This window comes from Theropithecus gelada, chromosome 7b, assembly GCF_003255815.1.
Source record: "Theropithecus gelada isolate Dixy chromosome 7b, Tgel_1.0, whole genome shotgun sequence".
NCBI lineage: Eukaryota > Metazoa > Chordata > Mammalia > Primates > Cercopithecidae > Theropithecus > Theropithecus gelada.
Window position 1 is genome coordinate 11505579 of NC_037675.1, and position 22567 is coordinate 11528145.

At 38.3% G+C, this 22567-nt stretch overlaps 1 protein-coding gene across 1 annotated transcript in view; it reads left to right on the forward strand.

The window, feature by feature from the left end:
- The window catches only part of CHD2 (chromodomain helicase DNA binding protein 2), a 146699-nt gene that overhangs the window by 87790 nt on the left and 36342 nt on the right, over positions 1-22567 (forward strand). Inside the window, exons 22-31 of the mRNA XM_025390911.1 lie at positions 2125-2287; positions 2622-2774; positions 4914-4985; positions 8227-8376; positions 9134-9282; positions 10773-10869; positions 11324-11416; positions 14601-14771; positions 15769-15944; positions 21794-21835. Coding sequence (XP_025246696.1) covers positions 2125-2287; positions 2622-2774; positions 4914-4985; positions 8227-8376; positions 9134-9282; positions 10773-10869; positions 11324-11416; positions 14601-14771; positions 15769-15944; positions 21794-21835 — 1266 coding nt within the window. The remainder of the gene's footprint in view (positions 1-2124; positions 2288-2621; positions 2775-4913; positions 4986-8226; positions 8377-9133; positions 9283-10772; positions 10870-11323; positions 11417-14600; positions 14772-15768; positions 15945-21793; positions 21836-22567) is intronic.

A 22567-nucleotide genomic window follows, 5' to 3' on the forward strand; every position in this document is an offset into this window, starting at 1 on the left:
ACAGAATTGGGAAATTTGTTTTTAATGGTAAAAATACATGATGAACAGTACCACAGATATTTTATTTGATCTTACTGATATTATGCTATACTAAAAATCTCACTTCCCAACCTCACCTAGCTAATTCATTCTATACATACAACAAAGCTAATAATGCCACCAATAATAAGAATAGTAGAAACAGGTTAAGATTTTCTTTCTTGTTTTGAGACGGAGTCTTACTCTGTCACCCAGGCTGGAGTGTAGTGGCGTGAGTTCAGCTCACTGCAACAGGATTTTCTTTTCACAGGTTTTGTTTTTACTTATTTTTTTTGCTTTTTAAGGTTATATACCACAAGAAATGGGAGAGTTTTAAAGTACTCAAGATAGTTTTTCTTCTGTCTGTTTAGGCCACTAATGGATACATAGATTGATTTATTTCATTGTAGTTTTTATTTTTAGGGATTGCTTTAATTTTGTTTTTAAATTATTTATAATATTTGTAGATTTCCAAAGGCAAAGCTACAAAGCCTGGTATGTTCAAAGAAATGTAGCTTCATTCCCTCTTCCCTCCGTTCTCGTCCGTCTTTCCCCATAGGTAATTATTATTACTATTTTTTGAGATAGAGTTTCGCTCTTGTTGCCCAGGCTAGAGTACAATTGCTCGATCTCAGCTCACCTCAACCTCTGCCTCCCAGGTTCAAGCGATTTTCCTGCCTCAGCCTCCTGAGTAGTTGGGATTACAGGCATGCACCACTACGCCCAGCTAATTTTGTATTTTTAGTAGAGATGGGGCTTCATCATGTTGGTCAGGCTAGTCTCGAACTCCCAACCTCAGGTGATCTGCCCCCCTCGGCCTCCCAAAGTGCTGGGATTACAGCTGTGAGCCACCGCACCTGGTCTGTAATTATTATTTTTTAACATTTTAACGCTTATCCTTCCTTTAACTTTTAATTGTTAATGCATTTTAACTTTGAATATCCTCCTTTCTCTTAGATAAGTGGTAGCATACCATATACACGTTTCTCTGCCTTTTTTCCCTAATGATGCATGCTGAAGAGCACCCCATAGTAGCTTGTAGAGATAGGCCTTTACAGTGCATAGTATTCCATTGAGGATATACAGTGTGGTTTATTCAACCAGTTTCCTTGTGGTAGGCATTTAGATTGTTTTACCCACTTTTATAAATAGTTCTGCAGTGAAGACCTTGAGATAGATTCCTAAAGTGTGATTTCTAAGAGAAGGATAAAGAAATTGCACCACTCAGGGAAAAAAGTACTTTTAATATTTTGGAGTTTATGGTTAAGGATTATACATGGTTATACATGAATATATCTGTATTTCTCCTCCAAATTTGGGTAGAAAACATACTGATAAGTATTTTGTCAGATAAAATACTTTTTTACAATGTTAAAATGGGCATATAGCCTCTATTTTATGGTGTATTTTAATTTATTTAACCTCATAATGTTAGCTTATTTCCAATTTTTATATTTCAGTGAAGAGTGCTTCAGTGACAGTCATTTTCCATTCACACATGCACACACAGGTTGAGTCTCTTATCAGAAATGCTTGGGGACCAGAAGTATTTCAGATTTTGGAATATTTGCTTTATACTTACTAGTTGAGCATTCCAAATCTGGAAATCAGAACTGTAAAATGCTCTAATGAGAATTTCCTTTGAGTGTCATACTGGCACTCAGAAGTTTTGAGTGCCATTTTGGAACATTTTAGATTTTCACATTTAGGATTCTCAGCCTTTGTGTACACACACACACTTAAATATGTATAAAGTATGTGTAAATATGTAAAATGTGTGTGTGTGTGTGTGTCTATATATGTGTAAAGCACATGTGTGTGTTGTGTGTATATAGAGTTGTTTTCTTCTAATATTCCTGTGTTCAGTGAGGTTGAAATATCCAGCAGAATCTTTAACATTCCTAATTTTGACTGGAGATGTGAAAGATTATGATTAGATGACAGAAGATACAAAAGGAAATATTCTTCTTTGCTTCTTAAACCTTTTTAGGCCTCTTCTTTTCCCCACAATACTACTACTTTTTCTTATACTCTTCTGGTACCTACAACTTTCTGGTTTTTTTTTTTTTTTGTATCTAGTAGTATCATTATCATATTAATTTGCAGGTGGATTCTGACCAGGAATTACAAGGCTCTTGCCAAAGGAACAAGAGGCAGCACGTCTGGTTTTCTTAATATTGTGATGGAACTGAAAAAATGTTGCAACCACTGCTATCTGATTAAACCCCCTGAAGAAAATGAAAGGGAAAATGGACAGGAGATTCTTTTGGTACGTAGTTCCTCATAATTACTTTCTCAAAAAAACACTTAGTTTCTCTAGGTGCTTTTCATCAGAATGCTCTGTTTCCTGCTTAGTGACCTAAGAGGGAGCATCAAAGGAAGCTTTAAAAACTGGAGAAAAAAGTTAGGTAACTAAGAATGATTTGGGAAGTATGGTATCCCAGATATTGGGAAAAAGAACATTTCGGGAATTGCTGGTCAGCCAGGTTGCTAAGGGCTTCAGAAAGCTTTAAGATGATTTTTAAAATATGGATTTTTAGAGATTAGGGAAGATTAAAATTTGTGTTTCAATGTAATTATTGGAATGTCTTTTAAATCTTCAGTCCCTCATAAGGAGCAGTGGGAAGCTGATTTTATTAGACAAACTGTTGACAAGACTTCGAGAAAGGGGGAATCGAGTGCTTATCTTCTCTCAGATGGTGAGAATGTTGGATATCCTGGCTGAATACCTAACTATTAAACATTATCCTTTCCAGGTAAGGTGATTTCAGTAATTGTGGTGGGGGGAATCAATCTCTCTCCCCGCCTCCCTTCCCCAACCTTCCTACATTGGATTGTATGCTTTGCTTGTTAAAGTAGGAAGTAAGAGTTTTCTTGTTTCAAAAAAATTAAGGTTAAGATTCCAGGAGTGTCTTAATTTTTACTTTCATGTCTTTAGGCTACCATATGAAAGTGGTCATGAGGAGACCATTCTTTCTTCGAAGGTGGGCGGGGAGGATTAGACAAAGTCAGATTGGGCAAGGAAAAAAAGGATGTCAGATAGCATCTTATTACATGTGTATGGTAAAAGTAGAGAGGAAATAAGTGCGAGCTCAATTCCAGAAGCCCAAATCCTAGAAGGAGGGCAGTATCAGATGTTCACCCCAAAAGTTGACCCTGGCTGTGAGGCTGGGAACATAATAGAACACTGGTACTTAAAACTTTGCTAGTCCCTGAAGTAAGTGATGATGGCTTCCTCTTTCTTCTGTGGAGTTTTTTTAACTGGAGTTATTATCTTCACACAGTTATCTCTTACGGGGAAAAAGTTTCTTCTGCATAATGACATTTTTCTAGGTGTATATAATCTAGTAGAAACTTATTCTCTGATCTGTTTATAGACGTATAGACATATATGCAATTTACCTTGTCTCTTGGCATATGTTTATAGTGTGTAGATTTTAAGATTTATTACATTTTTTTTAAAACTTTGAATGGATGAACTCTTCTACCAACTCACATAATTATGCTGGGATTGTAGAAACTTGGAGCCAGTGATTATCTCCTAAGAAGGCCCACCTTTAAGACTATCAGATTGTCTTTCAAAATACCCTGAAAGGCATTGTTATATCCATAATATCTTATATGGTCTTTCAGTTGCTGTCTTAGAACATAGCTTAAGGCTGTGGTTGTTATCAAGAAACAGCCTATTGCAAAAAGTCAATCTCTGTCAGTGAATCGAATCCCTAGGAGCTTTCATTCCTAGGAAATCCTGTGATACCAAGTAAATCAAGAATGCTTCGTTTTTCTTTCTACGGAATAGATAAGCTTGGTCAGTGACTTTTAGATAATTAATGTCCTCTACTAATGGGTATATTAAAAGGGGGCATTAGGTTTTCTGATTTCAAGTAAAGGCTCTGAATCTCCCATTAAATATATCTTTGGTTTAAGGCTCTGAGTAAGTAGTCAGTGAGAAAGAAGTAAGGGGCTCCTCACCTGTGAGTTGACTTGAGTTAGGTCTGGTGGGCAGAGTTCTGGGGATGTATGCCCTTCCACAGAGTCTGCTGCCAGTCAAGTCACCTTTCAGGTTAGTTTTGCCTTCTGTAAAATGAAGTATTTTGTTCATCTCAACTGGTGATTGTGAGGGAATGAAATGTGAAAATGATTTTAAAGAGTGAGAAATGCTTTATAAAATGTACAGCGTATAGGTGATAATTATTTAGTAAATTACGTGTTAATGGTTTCTCTATGGTGACATTGTTTTGCATGTAGAACTGACATATGTTCTAATAAAGGAATTATGTATGCTAATAAATGCCAGGGGCTCTCCTGAATTCACGTGTAGTTTAGCTGCTTGAACACTTTCCTATGATTTCAGAGTGTAATTTTTGGCAGAGCTGGGATGTATGATCAATTATAGCATTTTCAATGATTCAAGAAAATGTTTTTCAAACAAAATTATTACATAAGTAATTTTTTTGTTTGCATGACACTTTAAGTGATAGTTTTGGCCACATTAGCTAAGAAGCATCATTTTTCTCCAGGAGCTTATTATTGAGTGACCAGTGGTCCTATTTCCTAATCTCTGCAGTTTCTACAGAAACAGAAGTAAACCCAGCCTTCAAGCACAGGTTGGGTTTTCATCTTTTTTCTTTTAGGTCCTGGCAGCCCTTCTGATCCTTGGCTAAACCTAGACAGCCCTTTGAATCAGAAGCTTGTAACCTTGAGTCTGTAACTAGAGAGCTCAGGTCAAGTAGGGTGTGCTTCTTAAGCACAGCTTCTTCATAGCGCTTTGCCAGTGCATTCCAGTTATTTTTACTCAGTGGGTGTTCAGGTGATAAAGGTTCCAAGTCTGCTGTTCTATTCTGAGTGTAGCTGATCTTCCTATCTTACAGTTTTCTTGTGGTTTATTTTTACAGCGTCTGGATGGTTCCATCAAGGGAGAAATCCGAAAACAGGCACTGGACCACTTCAATGCAGATGGGTCTGAGGTATACTATGCATGGCTTTGTTATTTGAGCAACTTGGGCTCTGCATCAAGGAGAAAGTCTGTCTAGCTTAATGTATTCTGTTTCAGAAACAATTTATAGTGCAATTCTTTTGCCTTGAGAAGAAAATAAGAAATCTCTCATATAAAATATGGTATTTTGTTGTCACTCCAGAAAAATAACTATGTGCTTATTTATCTCCCCTGTTCTGGGTTGACAACAGAGTGGTTCTCCTGGTAGCTTCTAGATACCAAATCCTTGGGCCTGGAAGAGCAGTAAGGCAGGAGTAGGGGAGGGTTGGGCAATAGAATTAATATTAGAAGGTTCTGATCTCTGTACTCTTTTGGTGACTAAGTCCTGAAAAATATATTTGCCATATCTCGAATTTGTTGGACTTGTAATATAGTGTGGCTTAATGTTCTTGCTCTTGCTAACAGCAACATTTTACAATCAGTGTCGAGCTTGGATTTGGCATTATGAAGTATTTTGTTTGGGGGGCACATATAGAAGAGCTACTTAGAATGAAATAGAAGGTATGACAACATTGTAGTTTGTGCATATCAAATCATCAAATGCCATGGGATTTGAGAGAAGTGGAAGAGAAGAGTTCTGGTGTAAATAAAACTATAATCATGTGTAGAGATAAAAGAAGCAGTGGAGACAACTTGAAGTAGAAGTGTTTCACAGAGAATGCTAATTTCTGGAGCCTGAGCCACTTTTTTTTTTTTTTTTTTTTTTTAAATAGATAGAACAGACTTAGCTTTCTGAAGGGCTTTGAAAACTCTTGATGCGTGTTCCTGTTACTTCAGAATGCTCTGCTGTCTGCCTTTAGAGTATAGAAATCCTAGTTAGACTAGTATTCTGGCTGCTTCTGTAGTCTAAACATTTATTTCTTGAGGGGCTTTGGGCATTAATCTATTCAGAGCCAAGGCTCTGATTCATTAAGGATAAGAGGAATGGAATAATTAAAGACATCGGTCATCAACTAATTCCCATTCCTCCTTTCCTTGCTCCTTGTTTCCTCAAGTGTAAAATCACGATGATTCCGATACCCCACTTCATAATATTGCTGTGAGAATTAAATTTAGTAATCAACATAAAGCACCGATCACATTGCCCAGCGCATAGTAAGCGCTCTAAATGTCTGCTATTTTTATCATACAGTGTTGGCTGAAATTGATTTTGTGTTCTCCACTCTTAGGTTAAAAAATAGTATGAGTTGAATGTTTCATATTTCCCTGTCTCAGGGGAAAAAAAGTTGCTTTTTGCATAGCTCTCAGTTGATTCCCACTCACTATAATGGCTGTATAGAACAGAAGTTCTCTACCATTTCTGCAATATTTAAAAAATTCCTTTAAAAAACTAAATGGGGCAAATATTATATGCTTACTTAGAATATTGGGAAGATGGTAAAGAGTACAAAGAAAAAAATAATTGTACAAAAACCCTCATTCTAGACACAATTTGCTGTTCACGTCTTTGGGGGGTATATTTCCCTTCCTACTAAATGGAACCATTTATATGTTTACCTAATTCGGATCATGTTGCATATAGTTTTGTTCCCTTCAAAATTATACTTTGCGGCTAGATGCATGGTGGCTCACACCTGTAATCTTAGCACTTTGGGAGGCCAAGATGGGGGAGGATCACTTGAGACCAGGAGTTTGAGACCAGCCTGGTCAAGATAGACCTGTCTCTACCAAAAAAAAAAAAAAAAGTACCCATGTTATTAAAGATTTTACAAAACTTAATTTCTAGGCCCATAGCAAGACCCTGTCTCTACAAAAAATGAAAAATGAGCCGTGCATGGTGTTGTGTGCTTGTAGTTCTAGCTATTCAGGAGACTGAGGCAGGAGGATCCCTTGAGACCAGGAGTTTGAGGCTGCAGTGAGCTAGGATTGCCCCACTGCACTCCAACCTGGGTGACAGAATGAGACCCTGTCTCAAAAAAAAATTTTTTTTTTTTTACATTTCTAAATTTTTCTTATGCTTGTACCATTTATTTATTTAACCACCTTACACTTAGTGGCATTGAGTTTTATAATTTTTTAACCTTTGTTGACTTGATCATAGATGCAAACAACATATTATAATCCACTTTATCCTTGCTAAAGAGTGATATAGCAGATTGTTGGTTGATATGATCATTTTAACTCCAGATTTCATCTGTTTTAGATATCTCATCTTAAACTGTCCACTGTTTATCTTTAGGCTTCTCTTTGGAATGTGGTAGTGCTTAATATTTCTCCTAAGAATCACAGATTATGTGCCTAGACACACCTTTTGATCACTTCTTTATTGGAATTGTTTAAAAATCTTTTGAGGCAGTTGTCTCCATTTTTATTTCTGTGGCATAGTGTTGTTGAATGTGACTATTAAAACATGGAGACCTTTTCATTGCATCTCTATGTGTATGCTAAATATAACCATTTATCAAGACAGAACTCAGGACTACCAGTTTTTCAGTGCTACTTCTCTGCCACAAAGGCATCTTTTGACGTATATGATTAAATTCCCTGAAAATAGAAATATTTCACCTTTTCCCCCCGGCTTATATATTTTATTCTTTTTCTCCTGCCCCCATATTTTTCTGAGCAGTCAGACGCAGGCAGGTGTGCTGTGCCTGCCCAGTCTCTACTGTCATTACTGGGGGGTTCCACACGTCGCTCTCCAGCCAAACCTGTTTTGATTTTTTTATAATTTTGGCATGTTTTATGGTAATTGAGGATCTTGTGCTTCTCAGCACTTCCCATATATGATCTATTTAGTGCGGTGTTTCTATATTTCTCACCAGCCTAACAAACATAAATATTTATATAATAAATTATCTCTGTTTATACTAACTGACTTACATGGCATAATCTACCTTTTCCCTAAAAATAATTGTACAGGTGACTTCCTGGAGTTAAAGATCTCCATGATAATTGTTTGTCTGTTTTTATTATTGTTGCTGTTAACTTCTTGTATATTAGTTGTAGCCGGGAGGTAACACTAATTCTCTCGCTCCCATTGCCTTATTAGATTCTACTTTACTCCTGTTCATGGCACTGACTTTGCCTCTTAATCAAATGAAAATTCATTCTACCATCAAGTCCCTGACATTCTTTTAGCCTCCATAAAGTTTGTCCATCATATCTCACTTTTCTTCACACCTGCAGGGGTTTCCAGGTATAAGGGCTTATTGGACTGTGAAACTGTTTCTGAGAAGGCCACTGCATAAAGTAGTATATTGCATTGTGTACAGGACTTCTGTTTCCTGCTCTCGACAAGGGCTGGTGGCCTGGGAATCAATTTGGCTTCAGCGGACACAGTCGTCATCTTTGACTCTGACTGGAACCCCCAGAATGACTTGCAGGCACAAGCCCGAGCGCATAGAATTGGTCAGAAGAAGCAGGTCAGTATAAAGAGACTTCTGGAAATTGCTTTAGAGTGGGGGGCCAGGGGGCTTGTTCAGCCCTTTCAGGACGTTAACAAAATGCTTTTTCCCTGTGTTGCCTTTATTTCCCCTGAAGCATTGATTTCTGTTTGTTAACTAGCACAGAGATGTTGTCTTTGGGTCCAAGATGAACCTATTAAGGAACATTTCTTTTTCTCTGTTTGAAAAGTACAATGTCAGCGACCTTCTGTGTGTTTATCTTGAGAGAGTTATAAAATGAATAGACTTAGAACTGAACCTTTTCTCTAGTGTGGAAAAGTTAAATATCCTATTGTTTAAGACGGTCTGTTTTTATTATACATGACAGTGTTAGCTTTAAAGGTACTTTGGAAAACCACACACTTTTTTGTTTGTGAATCTTAAAGTCTGTTCTGTATTGGATAACTTGTAAGTTTCATTCTTGGCCAAATACTGTGTTTTTGTGAAACTTTGCATCAGTGAAGCACGATTTGTATTGATGGAACAGGCCATAACAACAAATCTTTAGAGGCAATTTTATTTAAGACTGTAACCTGCTGCACATAGTATAAATACTGCATCTACTTAAGCTGCCTGCTTGGATGGCTTACGGTCTTTTATGATTAGAGAATTGATTCTGTTAAAATTATCCCCTCTTGATTTTTGACAGAGGTAATCTTTCTCTCTCTCTCCTTTTTTTTTTTTTTTTTTTGACGGGAGGGTTCAGGCATAAGCATAACAGTTACTTTTCCTACAGGTAAATATTTACCGCTTAGTTACAAAGGGGACTGTGGAGGAGGAGATCATAGAACGGGCCAAAAAGAAGATGGTATTGGATCATCTGGTGATTCAGCGCATGGACACCACTGGCCGGACGATTCTGGAAAACAACTCGGGAAGGTCCAAGTAAGTGCCAGAAAGATTGGGAGGTAGGCAGAATCAAATTGATTTTACATCACCGTTGGATATAATAGGATTCTGTACCACAGACGTTAGTGTCTATTCATTACCTGGAAGATGCCAGGCCAGAACCACAAATAGGATGGCATTTTCACTTTATTTGAGTTTCTTGGTTCCTTTTTTTGCCCATCACCCCCCTGCTTATGTGTTTTCCTCTCTTTCTTGCCATCTCCCTTGCCTTTGCTTTTGGCTGCACATGTGACATATGACACAGCAACAGCAGTGGAGCTGTGTGTCAGGTGTCAGCCCAGCATAATGTCACCTTTGACTTTCCTGCAGTGAGAATCCAGATTGGATTGGCAGCTATTTTTTTTTTACTATTGGCAAAAATGTTTGTGTGGAGATTGTTGTCCTTTTTTCTGTTGCAAACAGAAGGGTATAAAAAGAAAGTAATGAAGTTTTAATTGGCTTTGGAAAGAGGCACAACTACATCTCCTATAAAGTTTAATTAGCCAGGCATGGTGGCGGGCGCCTGTAGTCCCAGCTACTCGGGAGTCTGAGGCAGGAGAATGGCGTGAACCCGGGAAGTGGAGCTTGTAATGAGCCGAGATCGTGCCACTGCACTCCAGCCCGGGCAACGGAGTGAGACTCCGTCTCAGAAGAAGAATAATAATAATAATAATAATATAATTTTACATTTTGAGCAGATTGTTGAGTGTCTTTTGTGGCGGTGTTGCAGCTATGTTTTTTGTTTGTTTTTGAGATGGAGTCTCACTTCGTTGCCCAGGTTGGAGTGCACTGGCACGACTTTGGCTCATTGCAACCTCTGCCTCCTAGGTTGAAGTGATTCTTATTCCTCAGCCTCCCAAGTAGCTGGGACTACAGGTTTGCACCACCACACCCAGCTAATTTTTTTTTTTCTAGTAGAGACAGGTTGTTTCCATGTTGGCCAGACTGGTCTCAAACTCCTGACCTCAAATGATAGGCCCACCTCAGCCCCTCAAAGTGCTGGGATTATAGGTATGAGCCATTTCGCCCGGCTGCAGCTATGTTAAAGATGTATTCAAATTAGCCCTTCCTAAATAGAATGTTTTCAGATAGTTTTCTGTTTAAGAGGAACCTAGATGAGAAAAGCCTAGCTCTTTTATTTTGGACCGGAGTTGAGAAGGTTGAAAATTCTTGGTGAATTGTAACTTTCTGAGTCAAAGCGCAAAGGAAAGAGCTCCATTCTGTAACACTGCTAGTCACCTTTCTGGCTTACCCATACAATAGGTAAGCCAGTAGGACTGTAACTAATTTTCTATTCTGGTGGTTTAGGGTTACCATCACAGACTCATCCTGTAGATAGAAAATGAGATGGTTGAGAAATCATTTTTCTTGAGGCAGAGTTTATATTTTCAACAGTTATTTGACCTCTTTCTGAAGGATAGTTATTCTGATGTAGAACGCTTTAGAGGTTATTTGATGTTTCTCCCAACTACATTTTACTTCCACAGCTCAAATCCTTTTAATAAAGAAGAGCTGACAGCTATTTTGAAATTTGGAGCAGAAGATCTCTTCAAAGAACTGGAAGGGGAGGAATCAGAACCACAGGTAATTAACAATGAGGAAAGGGAAATTTTTTTGAGAAGTATGATCTGTGAGAGTCTAAATTTTCTGTAAGAAGATACTGTTAGAGGCTTTTCTAAAGAAAAAGTAATTACTTGAAGGATAGTGTGTTTTTCTTTCATAGGACTCTCATAGCTCTTACTGAATTGAGTAGGAAGGAATTAATAAAGCATTTGAGGATACTTTTTTGGGGTGATTTTTTTCTCCCATTTCTGTTTGTTATAATTTTTGAAATTTCACCTTGTCATTTGTGTAAATAATAGTTTGAGACATTAGATGTAAAGGATTTAGAGTTGAAACTGAAAGTAAATGAATTATCAGAAAGGAGAGTTGGTTTATTTGCATCAAACATTTTCAGTAAATACTAATAATTTCTGGGCAACTAGGCAACTCCTCTGTTGCCATTTTATTCTATTTGTGTTGGCTTTTGTTCTTTTAGGAAATGGATATAGATGAAATTTTGCGGTTGGCTGAAACGAGAGAGAATGAAGTGTCAACAAGTGCAACAGATGAGCTTCTCTCACAGTTCAAGGTATGAAGATCTTTGTGGGAGAGAGTTCTCAGCATTGATTCATTAATGATACTAATGTTTGTGAACACTTTCTTTGTGCTAGGCACTCTGCTTTTCTCTTTACCTGAATTGAGTCATATCCTCAATATCGTTCTCTGAATTGTAAGTATGTTGTGAATGTAGGTTCTGCAGTCCTCCCCACAAAGGTAACCGCTGAAGTGGGCTATCCTGTGTAGAGTCAGTGTGTGGAGGAAAAGAAATCACTGAAGAGAGGGCTAGGTAGAAAGCCAGGACAGAGTATAGAACCAGGACGTGTGGAGCATTGCAAGACACGTTAATAGATCAGATGCCAAAGAGAGGTCAAAGATAGGAAAAGAGTAGATGACAATTAGAAGGCTCTGATGACTTGGTGAGATTTTAGTTTTTTGTTTGTTTGGTAAGTGAGAGAAAGAGGTGTCAGTGGTGTCTCATATAACAGAAAATTACATGAAATGAGGACTAAACACAGAAGCTGGGCACCAGATGATAGGAGTTGGCAGCACAGAGTATCAACGTTATTAAAAAGCTTAGAAGAGTACAGGGACTCTAAATTATATGGCTAGAAGATTGAAGCAAGACAAGGTTTTTGAAAGATGTTACCACGTTTCTAGTTTGCGAAAAGAACTTGAGTATAGGGAGATATTGAAGGTTCTCAGGAAAGAAATGATTTGATGGCACATTGCCACAGAGGAGACTGGAAAGGATACAGTCAAAAGCACAGATGGAAGACTTGGCATTGGGGAGAAAAAGGACAAGTACACTTCAGGGAAGAGGAGGAAAGAGTTGCTGTGGGAGTTTAATTTAAGCTCTTAATGACAAGTTAAGTAAGTGAGGTGTTTGCTTGAGAAGTGGAAAAGATTTGGGACAACCATGGATGAGGCAGGGAGTTGTTGGGAGGAACTTGATAGGGAGTTCAGCTGAATTGAGATGATACAGCTTTGCTGTGGAGCCAGTCAGCAGGGTCGTATGACTTTCACCAGCAATACTTTTGAGGTCAGAGAAATTGGATCATTTGGCTATCCCAAGGTGGGAGATTGGCTTGCAAGGCACAGGAAAGTCAAAATGGCAAAGGTTTCCAAGATTCATGTGACAGCATGGTAGGAAGGATTGACCATGGGTTGATTGCATGGAGGTAGAGAAGCAAGAGAGACCTGATGATTGCAATGATGGCTAAGTGCAGCATGCATATTAGGATTCGGGAAACTGTGTGAAGTGTTTGGAAGGAAGCAATATTGTGTGATTAGCTCCAAAGCTGGCCACTGGTAGAAGTTGTTTCAATGGAAGAACAAGGATGGAGTTGAATGGGCCAAACAGCCCTAGATTAATGTGTCAGGATGCAGAGGGATGGGGTAGAGAAGGGTGAAGGTGAATTATTAGTGTTTGTCATAGTTAGTGTGGGCTCTTGCAATAAAGTACTATAGACTGGGTGGTTTATAAACAATAGAAATGTATTTCTCACAGTTCTGAAGATTTGAAGTTTGAGATCAGGGTGCCAACATGGTCAGGTTCTGGTGGAGGCTGTCAGGTTGCAGACTGCTGAGTTTTCTTACCTTCACATGCTAGAGAGAGAGAAGCTGGAGAGCTCTCTGGGGGTCCCTTTTATAAGGGCAGTAATCCTATTATGAAGGCTCTACCCTCATGACCTCCTAACACCTTACATTGGGAGTTAGGATTTCATCATATGACTTTTGGGAAGAATATAAACATTCAGTCCATTGCACTGTTTCAGTTCAGTTCCACCTCTGTGACTCCTGCTCCTTTCTTCAGCAATAAAAACCTGCACTTGTGTTAACTCTTACTGTGTTTCAAGCACTATTTTAAGTTAAGGGCCAGAGTCCGGCCTTTAACCACTATGTCCCTTTTGGAAAGGTTAAATTTCTTACTGCATGAACCACTAACATATGTGCATATTTATTTACATCAATCTTAATTTTAGTTAATTTTAGCCAAAAGTCATAAAGTGAGAGTCTTAACTTGACTTCACTGTCAGCTCCAAGTGACTTTAAGGAATGGAGTCTCCAGAAGCTCATTTACACCTTATGACTGTCTCAAAGGCTAGGAGGGAAGGAATAAGAAGAATGCGGAGCCAGGCTGGAGGCCGCCTGCCACTGCTCAGAGGCTGTCCAGAGGTGGTAGATGTTTCTGTGTACCCCTCGTCTGGTACTTTGAAATGGATACACTTAGATGGCTTTCTTTCTGGGTTACATACTGTTTTAGTACAGATACATATCAGATATTAAATAATATTTGATATGAAATGAAGAGACTATTCTTCCAGATTTAAATGTTTTCCGTTTTATGTTTTCATTTTATTTCCTAAGACTAAAGTGCACTTGTGAGCATATGAAATCACCACACGTCTTTAACTTTCATATTTTTGATAAAAATGAATAAGGCAACCAGTTGGCTAGATGATAATGAGTGCTTTGAGTTATGCATTGTTTCAAATGAACTGTATACAACTTATAGAAATGTAGGTTCATCATGGAGTGTTAGGTATTAAGCATTTTATATCTAAGTAAATCTAAATTTTATCATTAGTATTAGGACATTTTTATGATTTATAACAGCTCATTCAGTAAAACTTATAAAAACAGGCCGGGCGCGGTGGCTCACGCCTGTAATCCCAGCACTTTGGGAGGCCGAGGCGGGCGGATCACAAGGTCAGGAGATCGAGACCATGGTGAAACCCCGTCTCTACTAAAAATAGAAAAAAAAAAAAATTAGCCGGGCGCAGTGGCGGGTGCCTGTAGTCCCAGCTACTCGGGAGGCTGAGGCAGGAGAATGGCGTGAACCCGGGAGGCGGAGCTTGCAGTGAGCCGAGATTGCGCCACTGCACTCCAGCCTGGGCGACAGAGCAAGACTCTGTCTCAAAAAAAAAAAAAACCAAAAAAAAAAAAACTTATAAAAACAATTTGTATCTTTGTAGCTGTTTCCCTGCTTTTCAGTAAAATTTATGATATGAACTTGAGGATTTGACAAGTTGATTTTGGAGGGGAATAAGGAAAAACTAATAGAAAATTGATTATCTGATTATGTAATATCACAAAAGTCTTATTATTCACAGTGTCTACTTAGATTAAAAACACTGGATAAATTGTTGTTTTAGCAGATGGTGTTTAGAAATAGGGAAATGTCAGTCAGACAATGGGTTGTCTGTTTTAAGGTTGCCAACTTTGCAACAATGGAAGATGAAGAAGAGCTGGAAGAGCGTCCTCACAAGGACTGGGATGAGATCATTCCAGAGGAACAAAGGAAAAAAGTAGAGGAGGAAGAGCGGCAGAAGGAGCTAGAAGAAATTTATATGCTGCCTCGAATTCGGAGTTCCACTAAAAAGGTGATCAAGTGAGATGAAAGATATGAAATTACTTCTTATGTTGTGAAGGCTACAGAAGTGTTGATTATTCAAAGAAGAGGCCTTGCATTGTTCCCCTGACACAGAGGCTTCAAGAGCAGAGTTGACACTGTAGGAAACTTAACAAAGTAAAGTGGAGAAATCTGCAGAGCTCATGAGCACACCCGTGAGACGTCGGATTTGGTCTTTGCAGATTGGCTCTTTGTGAAGCTGATTAAACAGGATATGAAATTTCCAGAAGTTTGCATTTTGCCTTTGAGATTAGAACCAGTAGTTCTCACAATTTGGCTCTAATTGCCACTACCTTCAACTTTCAGAAAGTCAAACCTCTGTTTGTCCGTAACAGTTCACAGCACTTGCTATAAATACTAAAGGATTATGTAACTATAAATAAGAAACACATACCAACCTCAGAGTTCACAAAGCTCCATCACAGACACTATCTAATTTTATTTTTGTAACAACATTGAAATAGGTAGAACAAGTTTTGTTACCCATTTTGTTGGAGATAATAGACACAGATTTGTTCAAGGTTACAGTAAATCAGTATGAGGTAACACTAGCTACCATTTATTGAGCCCTTACAGTGTGCTAGGCACACTTCTGAGAGCTTTAACTTACTAAAAACCGTATGTTATAGCTACTGTTGTCTTCATTTTTCAAATGAGAAAGGCACAAAGAGTAAAATTACTTGCCCAAAGAAGTAAACATGAACCTGTTTTATAATGGGATATTGTAAAAATATCCAAATATTTTTAATCCAGTTCACTTGTCATTGTATTTCAATGTCTCTGAAAGTATGACTATCCTAAGTGGGTATTTCTCCAAGACCTCTGTCCCCTTATTTGTCAAAGGAAAATTGACTTTTCTGATGTGATGAGAAGTTCTGAGTACTAAAGAATTAAGATGGCCTTCTCTTAGTCCTTTCACCACTTGAACTTTGCACTTGTTACAGTGTGACTGCCTCAATCTTTCTCAGGCTCAGACAAATGACAGTGACTCTGACACTGAGTCTAAGAGGCAGGCCCAGAGATCCTCTGCTTCTGAGAGTGAGACGGAAGACTCTGATGATGACAAGAAGCCAAAGCGCAGAGGGCGTCCCAGGAGTGTGCGGAAGGACCTCGTGGAGGGATTTACTGATGCAGAGATCCGAAGGTTGGTGGAGGCTCTGTTTCACTGAGCTTGTTTGGAAATGCATACTGTAAGTCTTGGGTTGACTGGATCCTGGACATTGTGACAGGGTAGGCAGAGGCTTATACTACAAAAAAGGCAAGAGAAGCTGGGTCCTGTCCCAGATCTTTAGGATTATTCTTCTTTCTCCAAGGTTTCTTTCTGTTGAGGTCACTTTTATTTGTTGTTCATCTCTCTGTTTCTCTTATTCTCTGGTTATTCAGAACATTTTCACAAAGTTCAGCTGGGGGAAAGATAATTGACATACATATATATACAGACTTATATATCTGTATATAAAAAAATGTCAAAAATAAAAATGGTACAAATATGTCTACCCTCACTACCTCTCCCCTCCCCCACAATCCCAGTCCCACCCCGTTTTAGTACTGATATCAGTTTGCTGGTGGTTTGCTTTGGTTTATAAGTAGTATGTACAACATGTTGTTCAGCACGTTGCTTTCCCTGATCCCATTTAAAATCAGTTTTAGACATCTTTCTATGTGAGATTGCTATACATTTCTTGGTATCTGATTCAAATGTCTCTGTCCTCCCAAAAAAAAAAATCTAAAATTATTGCTTACAAATTTTTTTTTTCCAGTTTCCATCTTTTTTTTTTTTTTTTAAGCCTGAAGAAAATAGAAAGTATAAGGATGGTTTTAAGGCCTAATCCATATTATAATTATATTAAATAGTCCTTTAAGTTTCATATATTTGAAACTGTGAGGTGTTTCTTTTCACTTAAACGTCACACCTATTCTTCTTGTTTAATTTACTATGGAAAAATAGAAATATTTCAAATTACTGACAGAATAGCATATAACACATCCCTCTTGTACTTATCGTCTTAACAATTTTGGATTTGTAGCCAAACTTGTAGTGTATATATATACACCCTACCTCCTCTTGCTCCCTATTCCCAGTATGATTTTGAGAAGAATGTGTTTTCTGCTATGGGGCAGTGTGTTCTATAGCCGTATTTGGCTTAGTGTTTTTCAGGTCTTTAATTTCTTTATTGATTTTCTGTGTAGTTGTGGTTATTTTGGTAGAGTCAGAATCTTGCTCTCTTGCACAGGCTGGAGTATGATCTTATCTCACTGTAACCTCACACTCCTGGGCTCAAGTGATCCTCCTGCCTTAGCCTCCCAGGTAGCCAGGACTACAGGCATGTGCTACCGTGTCTGGCTAATTAAAATTTTTTTTGTAGGGACAAGGTTTCATTATGTTGCCCAGGCTGGTCTCAGACTCCTGGCCTCAAGTATCCTCCCGCTTCAGCCTCCCAATGTGTTGGGATTATAGGCCTGAGCCACTGTGCCCAGCCTAGTTGTTCTTCCCATTATTGAAAATGGGATGTTGACATCTCTGTTACTCTTATATGATCCATTTGTTCCTTCAATTCTGTCAGTTTTTGCTTCATGTGTTTTTGGACTCTTATTAATTGTATATATTTTTTATAATCGATAGGTCTTGGTTGGCCTTTTTATTATTGTAACATGTGTTTCTGTCTGTAGTAATAATTTTTGTTTTAATGCCTATTTTCAGTTTGATAATAGTATAGTCACTCCAGCTTTCTTTTTCGGTATTTGAAATTTAAAAAAATGGTATTTGGCCAGGCATGGTGGTTCACACCTGTAATCCCAGCACTTTAGGAGGCCAAGGCAGGCAGATCACTGGAACCTAGGAGTTTGAGACCATCCTGGGCAATATGGCGAAACCCTCTACTAAAAATACAAAAAATTAGCCGGGTATGGTGGTACACACCTGCAGTCCCAGGTACTTGGGAGGCTGAGGCTGAGGCTGAGGCATGAGAATTGCTTGAACCCGGGAGGCCGAGGTTTGCAGTGAGCTGAGATGGCACCACTGCACTCCAGCCTGGGTGACAGAGCAAAACTCTGTCTAAAAGGAAAAAAAAAAAGGTGTCTTAAAAATTTTTAAAAATATTTTTTCGGCCAATCTCTTTTTTTTCTTAGAGTGTTTAGTCTATTTACATTTAATGCAGTTATTATAAAGTAGGAATTATGTCTGCACTTTGCTATTTGTTTTCTATATGTCATGTCCTTTTTGTTTATTTCCCCATTACTACTTTCTTTTGTGTTAAATATATACCATTTTAATTACCTGTAAAAAAAAAAAACTATTTTTTCACTTATTTTCTTAGTGATTGCCCTGGAGATTACAAGTAACGTCTTAGAACAATTTACTTTGAATTAGCGTCAATTTAATTTCAATGGCATTATAAAAACTTTGCTCCAGTTATAGCTTACCACCCCCATTTGTGCTGTTGTCACACATTACATCTTTACACATTGTAAACCCATGAGTGCAGTTTTATAATTAATACTTTATATAGTTAGTTGTCTCTTTTTTTTTTTTTTTCTTCTGAGACGGAGTTTTGCTCTTCTCACCCAGGCTGGGGGTACAGTGGTGCAATCTTGGCTCACTGCAACCTCCACTTCCCAGGTTCAAGTGACTGTCCTGCCTCAGCCTCCCGAGTAGCTGAGATTACTGGTGCCCGCCACCATGCTGGCTAATTTTTTTGTATTTTTAGTAGAAATGGAATTTCACCATGTTGACCAGGCTGGTCTTGAACTCCTGACCTCAGGTGATCGCTGTGCCTCGGCCTCCCAAAGGGCTAGGATTAGAAGCGTAAGCCATCCACACCCAGCCTAGTTAGTTGTCTTTTAAAATCAGATAGAAGGAAAAGAGTTACAAACAAAAATGCATGTATACTGTTTTTATATTTACTTTATTATTCCGTGGGTGCTCTTATTTCTTCATGTGATTTCAGTTACTATTTTATGTCCTTTCGTGTCTGCCCAAAGGACTCTCTTTTAGCATTTTCTTTTGAGGCAGGTCTGCTAACAACGGATTCTCTATTTTGGCTTAGCTGGCACTGTCTTAATTTCATCTTCATTTTTGAAAGAAAGTCTAATTTCTTTTTTTCTGTTTCTCACGTGGGATAGTCTCAATTGGCCTATCTTCAGATTTGCCAGTTTTTCTTCTTCAGGCTCATACCTGCTGCTGAGCCTCCCCAGTGATTTTTTTTCATTTCCGTTATTGTAGTTTTCAACTCTAGAATTTCTATTTCACTCTTTAAAAAATGTCTGTTTTTAAACAGCCTTTCTGTTTCTATTGATAACATTTTTGTCCTTTCTTTTTAATTCTCCAGACAGATTTTTTTTTAACTCTTGTAAAGATATGTAATAGCTCATTAACATCCTTGTCTGATAAGCCTACATGCTAGACTTCCTTAGGGATGGTTTCTATTACCTGCTTTTTCTCCTATGTATACTTCATATTTTTTTTTTTTTTTTTTGAGATGGAGTTTTGCTCCCATCACCCAGGCGGAGTGCAGTGGTGCAATCATAGCTCACTGCAACCTCTGCCTCCTGGGTTCAAGCGATTCTCCTGCCTCAGCCTCCTGAGTAGCTGGGATTACAAGTGCCCAACACAATGTCCGGCTGATTTTTGTATTTTTAGTAGAAACAGGGTTTCACCATGTTGGCCTGGCTGGTCTCGAACGCCTAACCTCAGGTGATCCACCCGCCTTGGCCTCCCAAAGTGCTGGGATTACAGGCGTGAAACACCGTGCCCAGCCTACTTCTTGGTTTTCTGTATGTCCCATAATTTTTTCTTTGAAAAATTGGACATTTTAAGTCATATGGCAACTCTGGAAATCAGTTCTCCCCTCCCAGCCATATGTTGTTTGCCGCTCCTATTGTATTTGCTTGTTTAGTGACTTTCCTGTACTAGTTCTCTGAAGTCTGTATTCCTTGTCATGTTATGTGATCCTTGTCATGTTATGTGTAGTCTCTACTCCTTTAGCTTAGTGGTCAGCTAATGATTGAACAGAGATTTCCGTAAATGCCTTGACCCTGTAAGTCTATCAGCCTTTGTTGAAATGCTTTGACCCTGTAAGTCTATCAGCCTTGTGTGTTGGGGCATGTTTCAGTGATCTGGAAGGCAGTTGACAACTCTGCCTTAAGTTTCATTTCCTGCTTGCACAGTTCCTCAAGGTCTTTCTCAGGCTCAGACAAATGACAGTGACTCTGACAGGGAGTCTAAGAGGCAGGCCCAGAGATCCTCTGCTTCTGAGAGTGAGACGGAAGACTCTGATGATGACAGGAAGCCAAAGCACAGAGGGTGTCCTAGGAATGTGCGGAAGGACCCTCTGAAATCTTTCCTCTGCATGGACACAGACCAGCACATGTGTCAGAGCTTTTCAGAGTATCTATCCTATGGACATCTTTCCCTCCAGTTTTTCTTTTTGTCTTTGTTCAGCCTTTTGTTATTTCCAACTGGTAATGTTGCCTCAGGCCGTCATGATGTTAAACCTTTGCATCTAATTGTTTTTGACCAATGAATTGTGGACAGGGCTATTCACACTGAGTGAGTTCTGGGTCAATCCAATAAAGACAAGCCTGAGAATGGAGCTTCTCAGGGTGCTGTTAGCCAGGTCCAGTCATTCTGTGGGAATAGGGCTTTTGTAGAACTCCCAGCCTCTTCTTCACCCTCCAGTGGCTGCTACGCTGCTGGTTGGCACAGCTATTGTAGTTGCAGAAGTGTTAGTTTTCAAGGCTGTCATGCAGCTGGGGTTAAGGGGGTGGGAATAGTGCAAGTTAAAAAATGCCCTGAAGCTTGCTGAGCCATTTTCTTGAATAAATTTCTTAGATGGCTCTAAGCCATTTTCTTGAATAAATTTCTTAGATGGCTATGAGCCATTTTCTTGAATAAATTTCTTAGATAGCTGCATGCATTTGGTTAATTTCCAGAGTTGTGACAATACTGATTATGACACTTTATGCCAGCATTCCTATTGCTTTTATGGAGGAGCATATTTTCACAGACTGTTAGTCTGCCATATCTGAAGTGTTATTTAGATATAAAATATTTCAGTGTCTGTCAAGAAGGAGAAATGCAGAGTTAAGGAGTAATCCTCAGGTTTATGTTCATATATAATATCTTCCTAACCCTTGTATCTGTGCTGTTTCTTTAATGTTGTTTTTAGCTATTGTCATATTCAGTCCCATTTTATTCTGTAGCCATATCTTCTCATTTCCATTTTTTCCTTTAATGTCTGTCCTTACATGGTTATATAACCCAATTATCGTAGTAATTTGGCATATTACATGATGCCCTTGATGTGTCATGAAGTCCTGGTTTTTAGTGGAAAGTACTGAGACCAGCCTGTAGGAATGGGGATGATGGCATGAGTTGGTATGTAGCATAGTTTAGGGTAGAGACTTGTGAGAAGATAGATTGGATTTTTGGGAGGAGAGGTCAGTAGAGTTTCCAAAATCGTTTGCCTAAGAAGTTTTAAATCATATTCTACTTTGCCTTAATCCAAAAACTATATGAGACAGTCAAAAAAATCTTAACAGCTAAAAAATAATAGGTTTTCTAATAACGAAAAATATGGTATTGAAGGTAACAATGGTGAACTGAACACGCTGATGAAAACGATGTAAGGGTTTATCACAATTGAGTCTTGATGATTGAATCCTTTATGGCACAATGAAGTCTATAAACTTGTACCTTCTTAAAAGGATATTAGAGCTAAGTTGCAGTTCTCTAGCATATATCTAAGCAGGTTTATGGACAGTCACTGAGAATAAAGTTGATCTTTAATTTGAATAGATTTTTAGCAGTCATTATTTTAAGTTGACTAGTTTCAGAGACAGTCAACATTTATTCATTTTTTCAGTAGTTGCAAGGATTGAGCCTACTCTACTTTTGACAATTTGCATGGCTCATATGTCATCACAGAATATGTTAGCATCAACATAACTAAAGTAAGTCTCTTTTTTAATATGTTTTATTGATCCTATTCTTAGGTTCATCAAGGCTTATAAGAAGTTTGGTCTCCCTCTTGAACGGTAAGTTCAGCATAATAGTCCCTTATCTTCCTCTTTTTTGCTTTTATTATATAGTACGTTCTTTTTTGGTAATTTTTTCCATTTAATAATAATGCCGGGAACATTTTTTTTTTCTGGAAACATTCATTTACAAACATTTATATATTGGGTGCCTGTTGATTCATGTCCCTCTGCAGAGGGATGACAAATATGGTAAAGACAGGCCGTCCATAAAAAGACTTTCACCTTTGTGAGGGAGATGAAGCAAGTATATTCAAAACCATAGTGCGTGAAATAATTTCCAGAGAGATGTTCATATAACTCCAGTTGAAAAGAATGTATTTAGTTATTTGTGTCCTAGTTCTTAGATTTAATAATGTCAAAGGTAAAAGGCTCTTGATGATTTTATAATCTTCTGCTAATTAGCAGGATTTTATGAGGAATAAATGCAAAGGACTCATATAGCCTTGCCAATAATAACTTCCAAAAGGGTAGCTGTTGTTGCTATTCTATAAGCATTTAGAAAATGATTCAGAAGTTGGATTTTAACAGAAGACTCTATTTCAAATAGTTTGGTACTTTGCTTTCTATAAAATCTAAAAAGCCCTAATTTAAAGGAAATATTGGGTTCCCTTCTCTTTCTTCTGACACATTTCTTGAGTGGGTGAAAATTACAAGTCTGTTTTTGTTTGGTCCTCTCCATTTGGAGAGGAGGTAGTGATGTGTAGCATTAAGCCACAGCAAAGCCAAGAA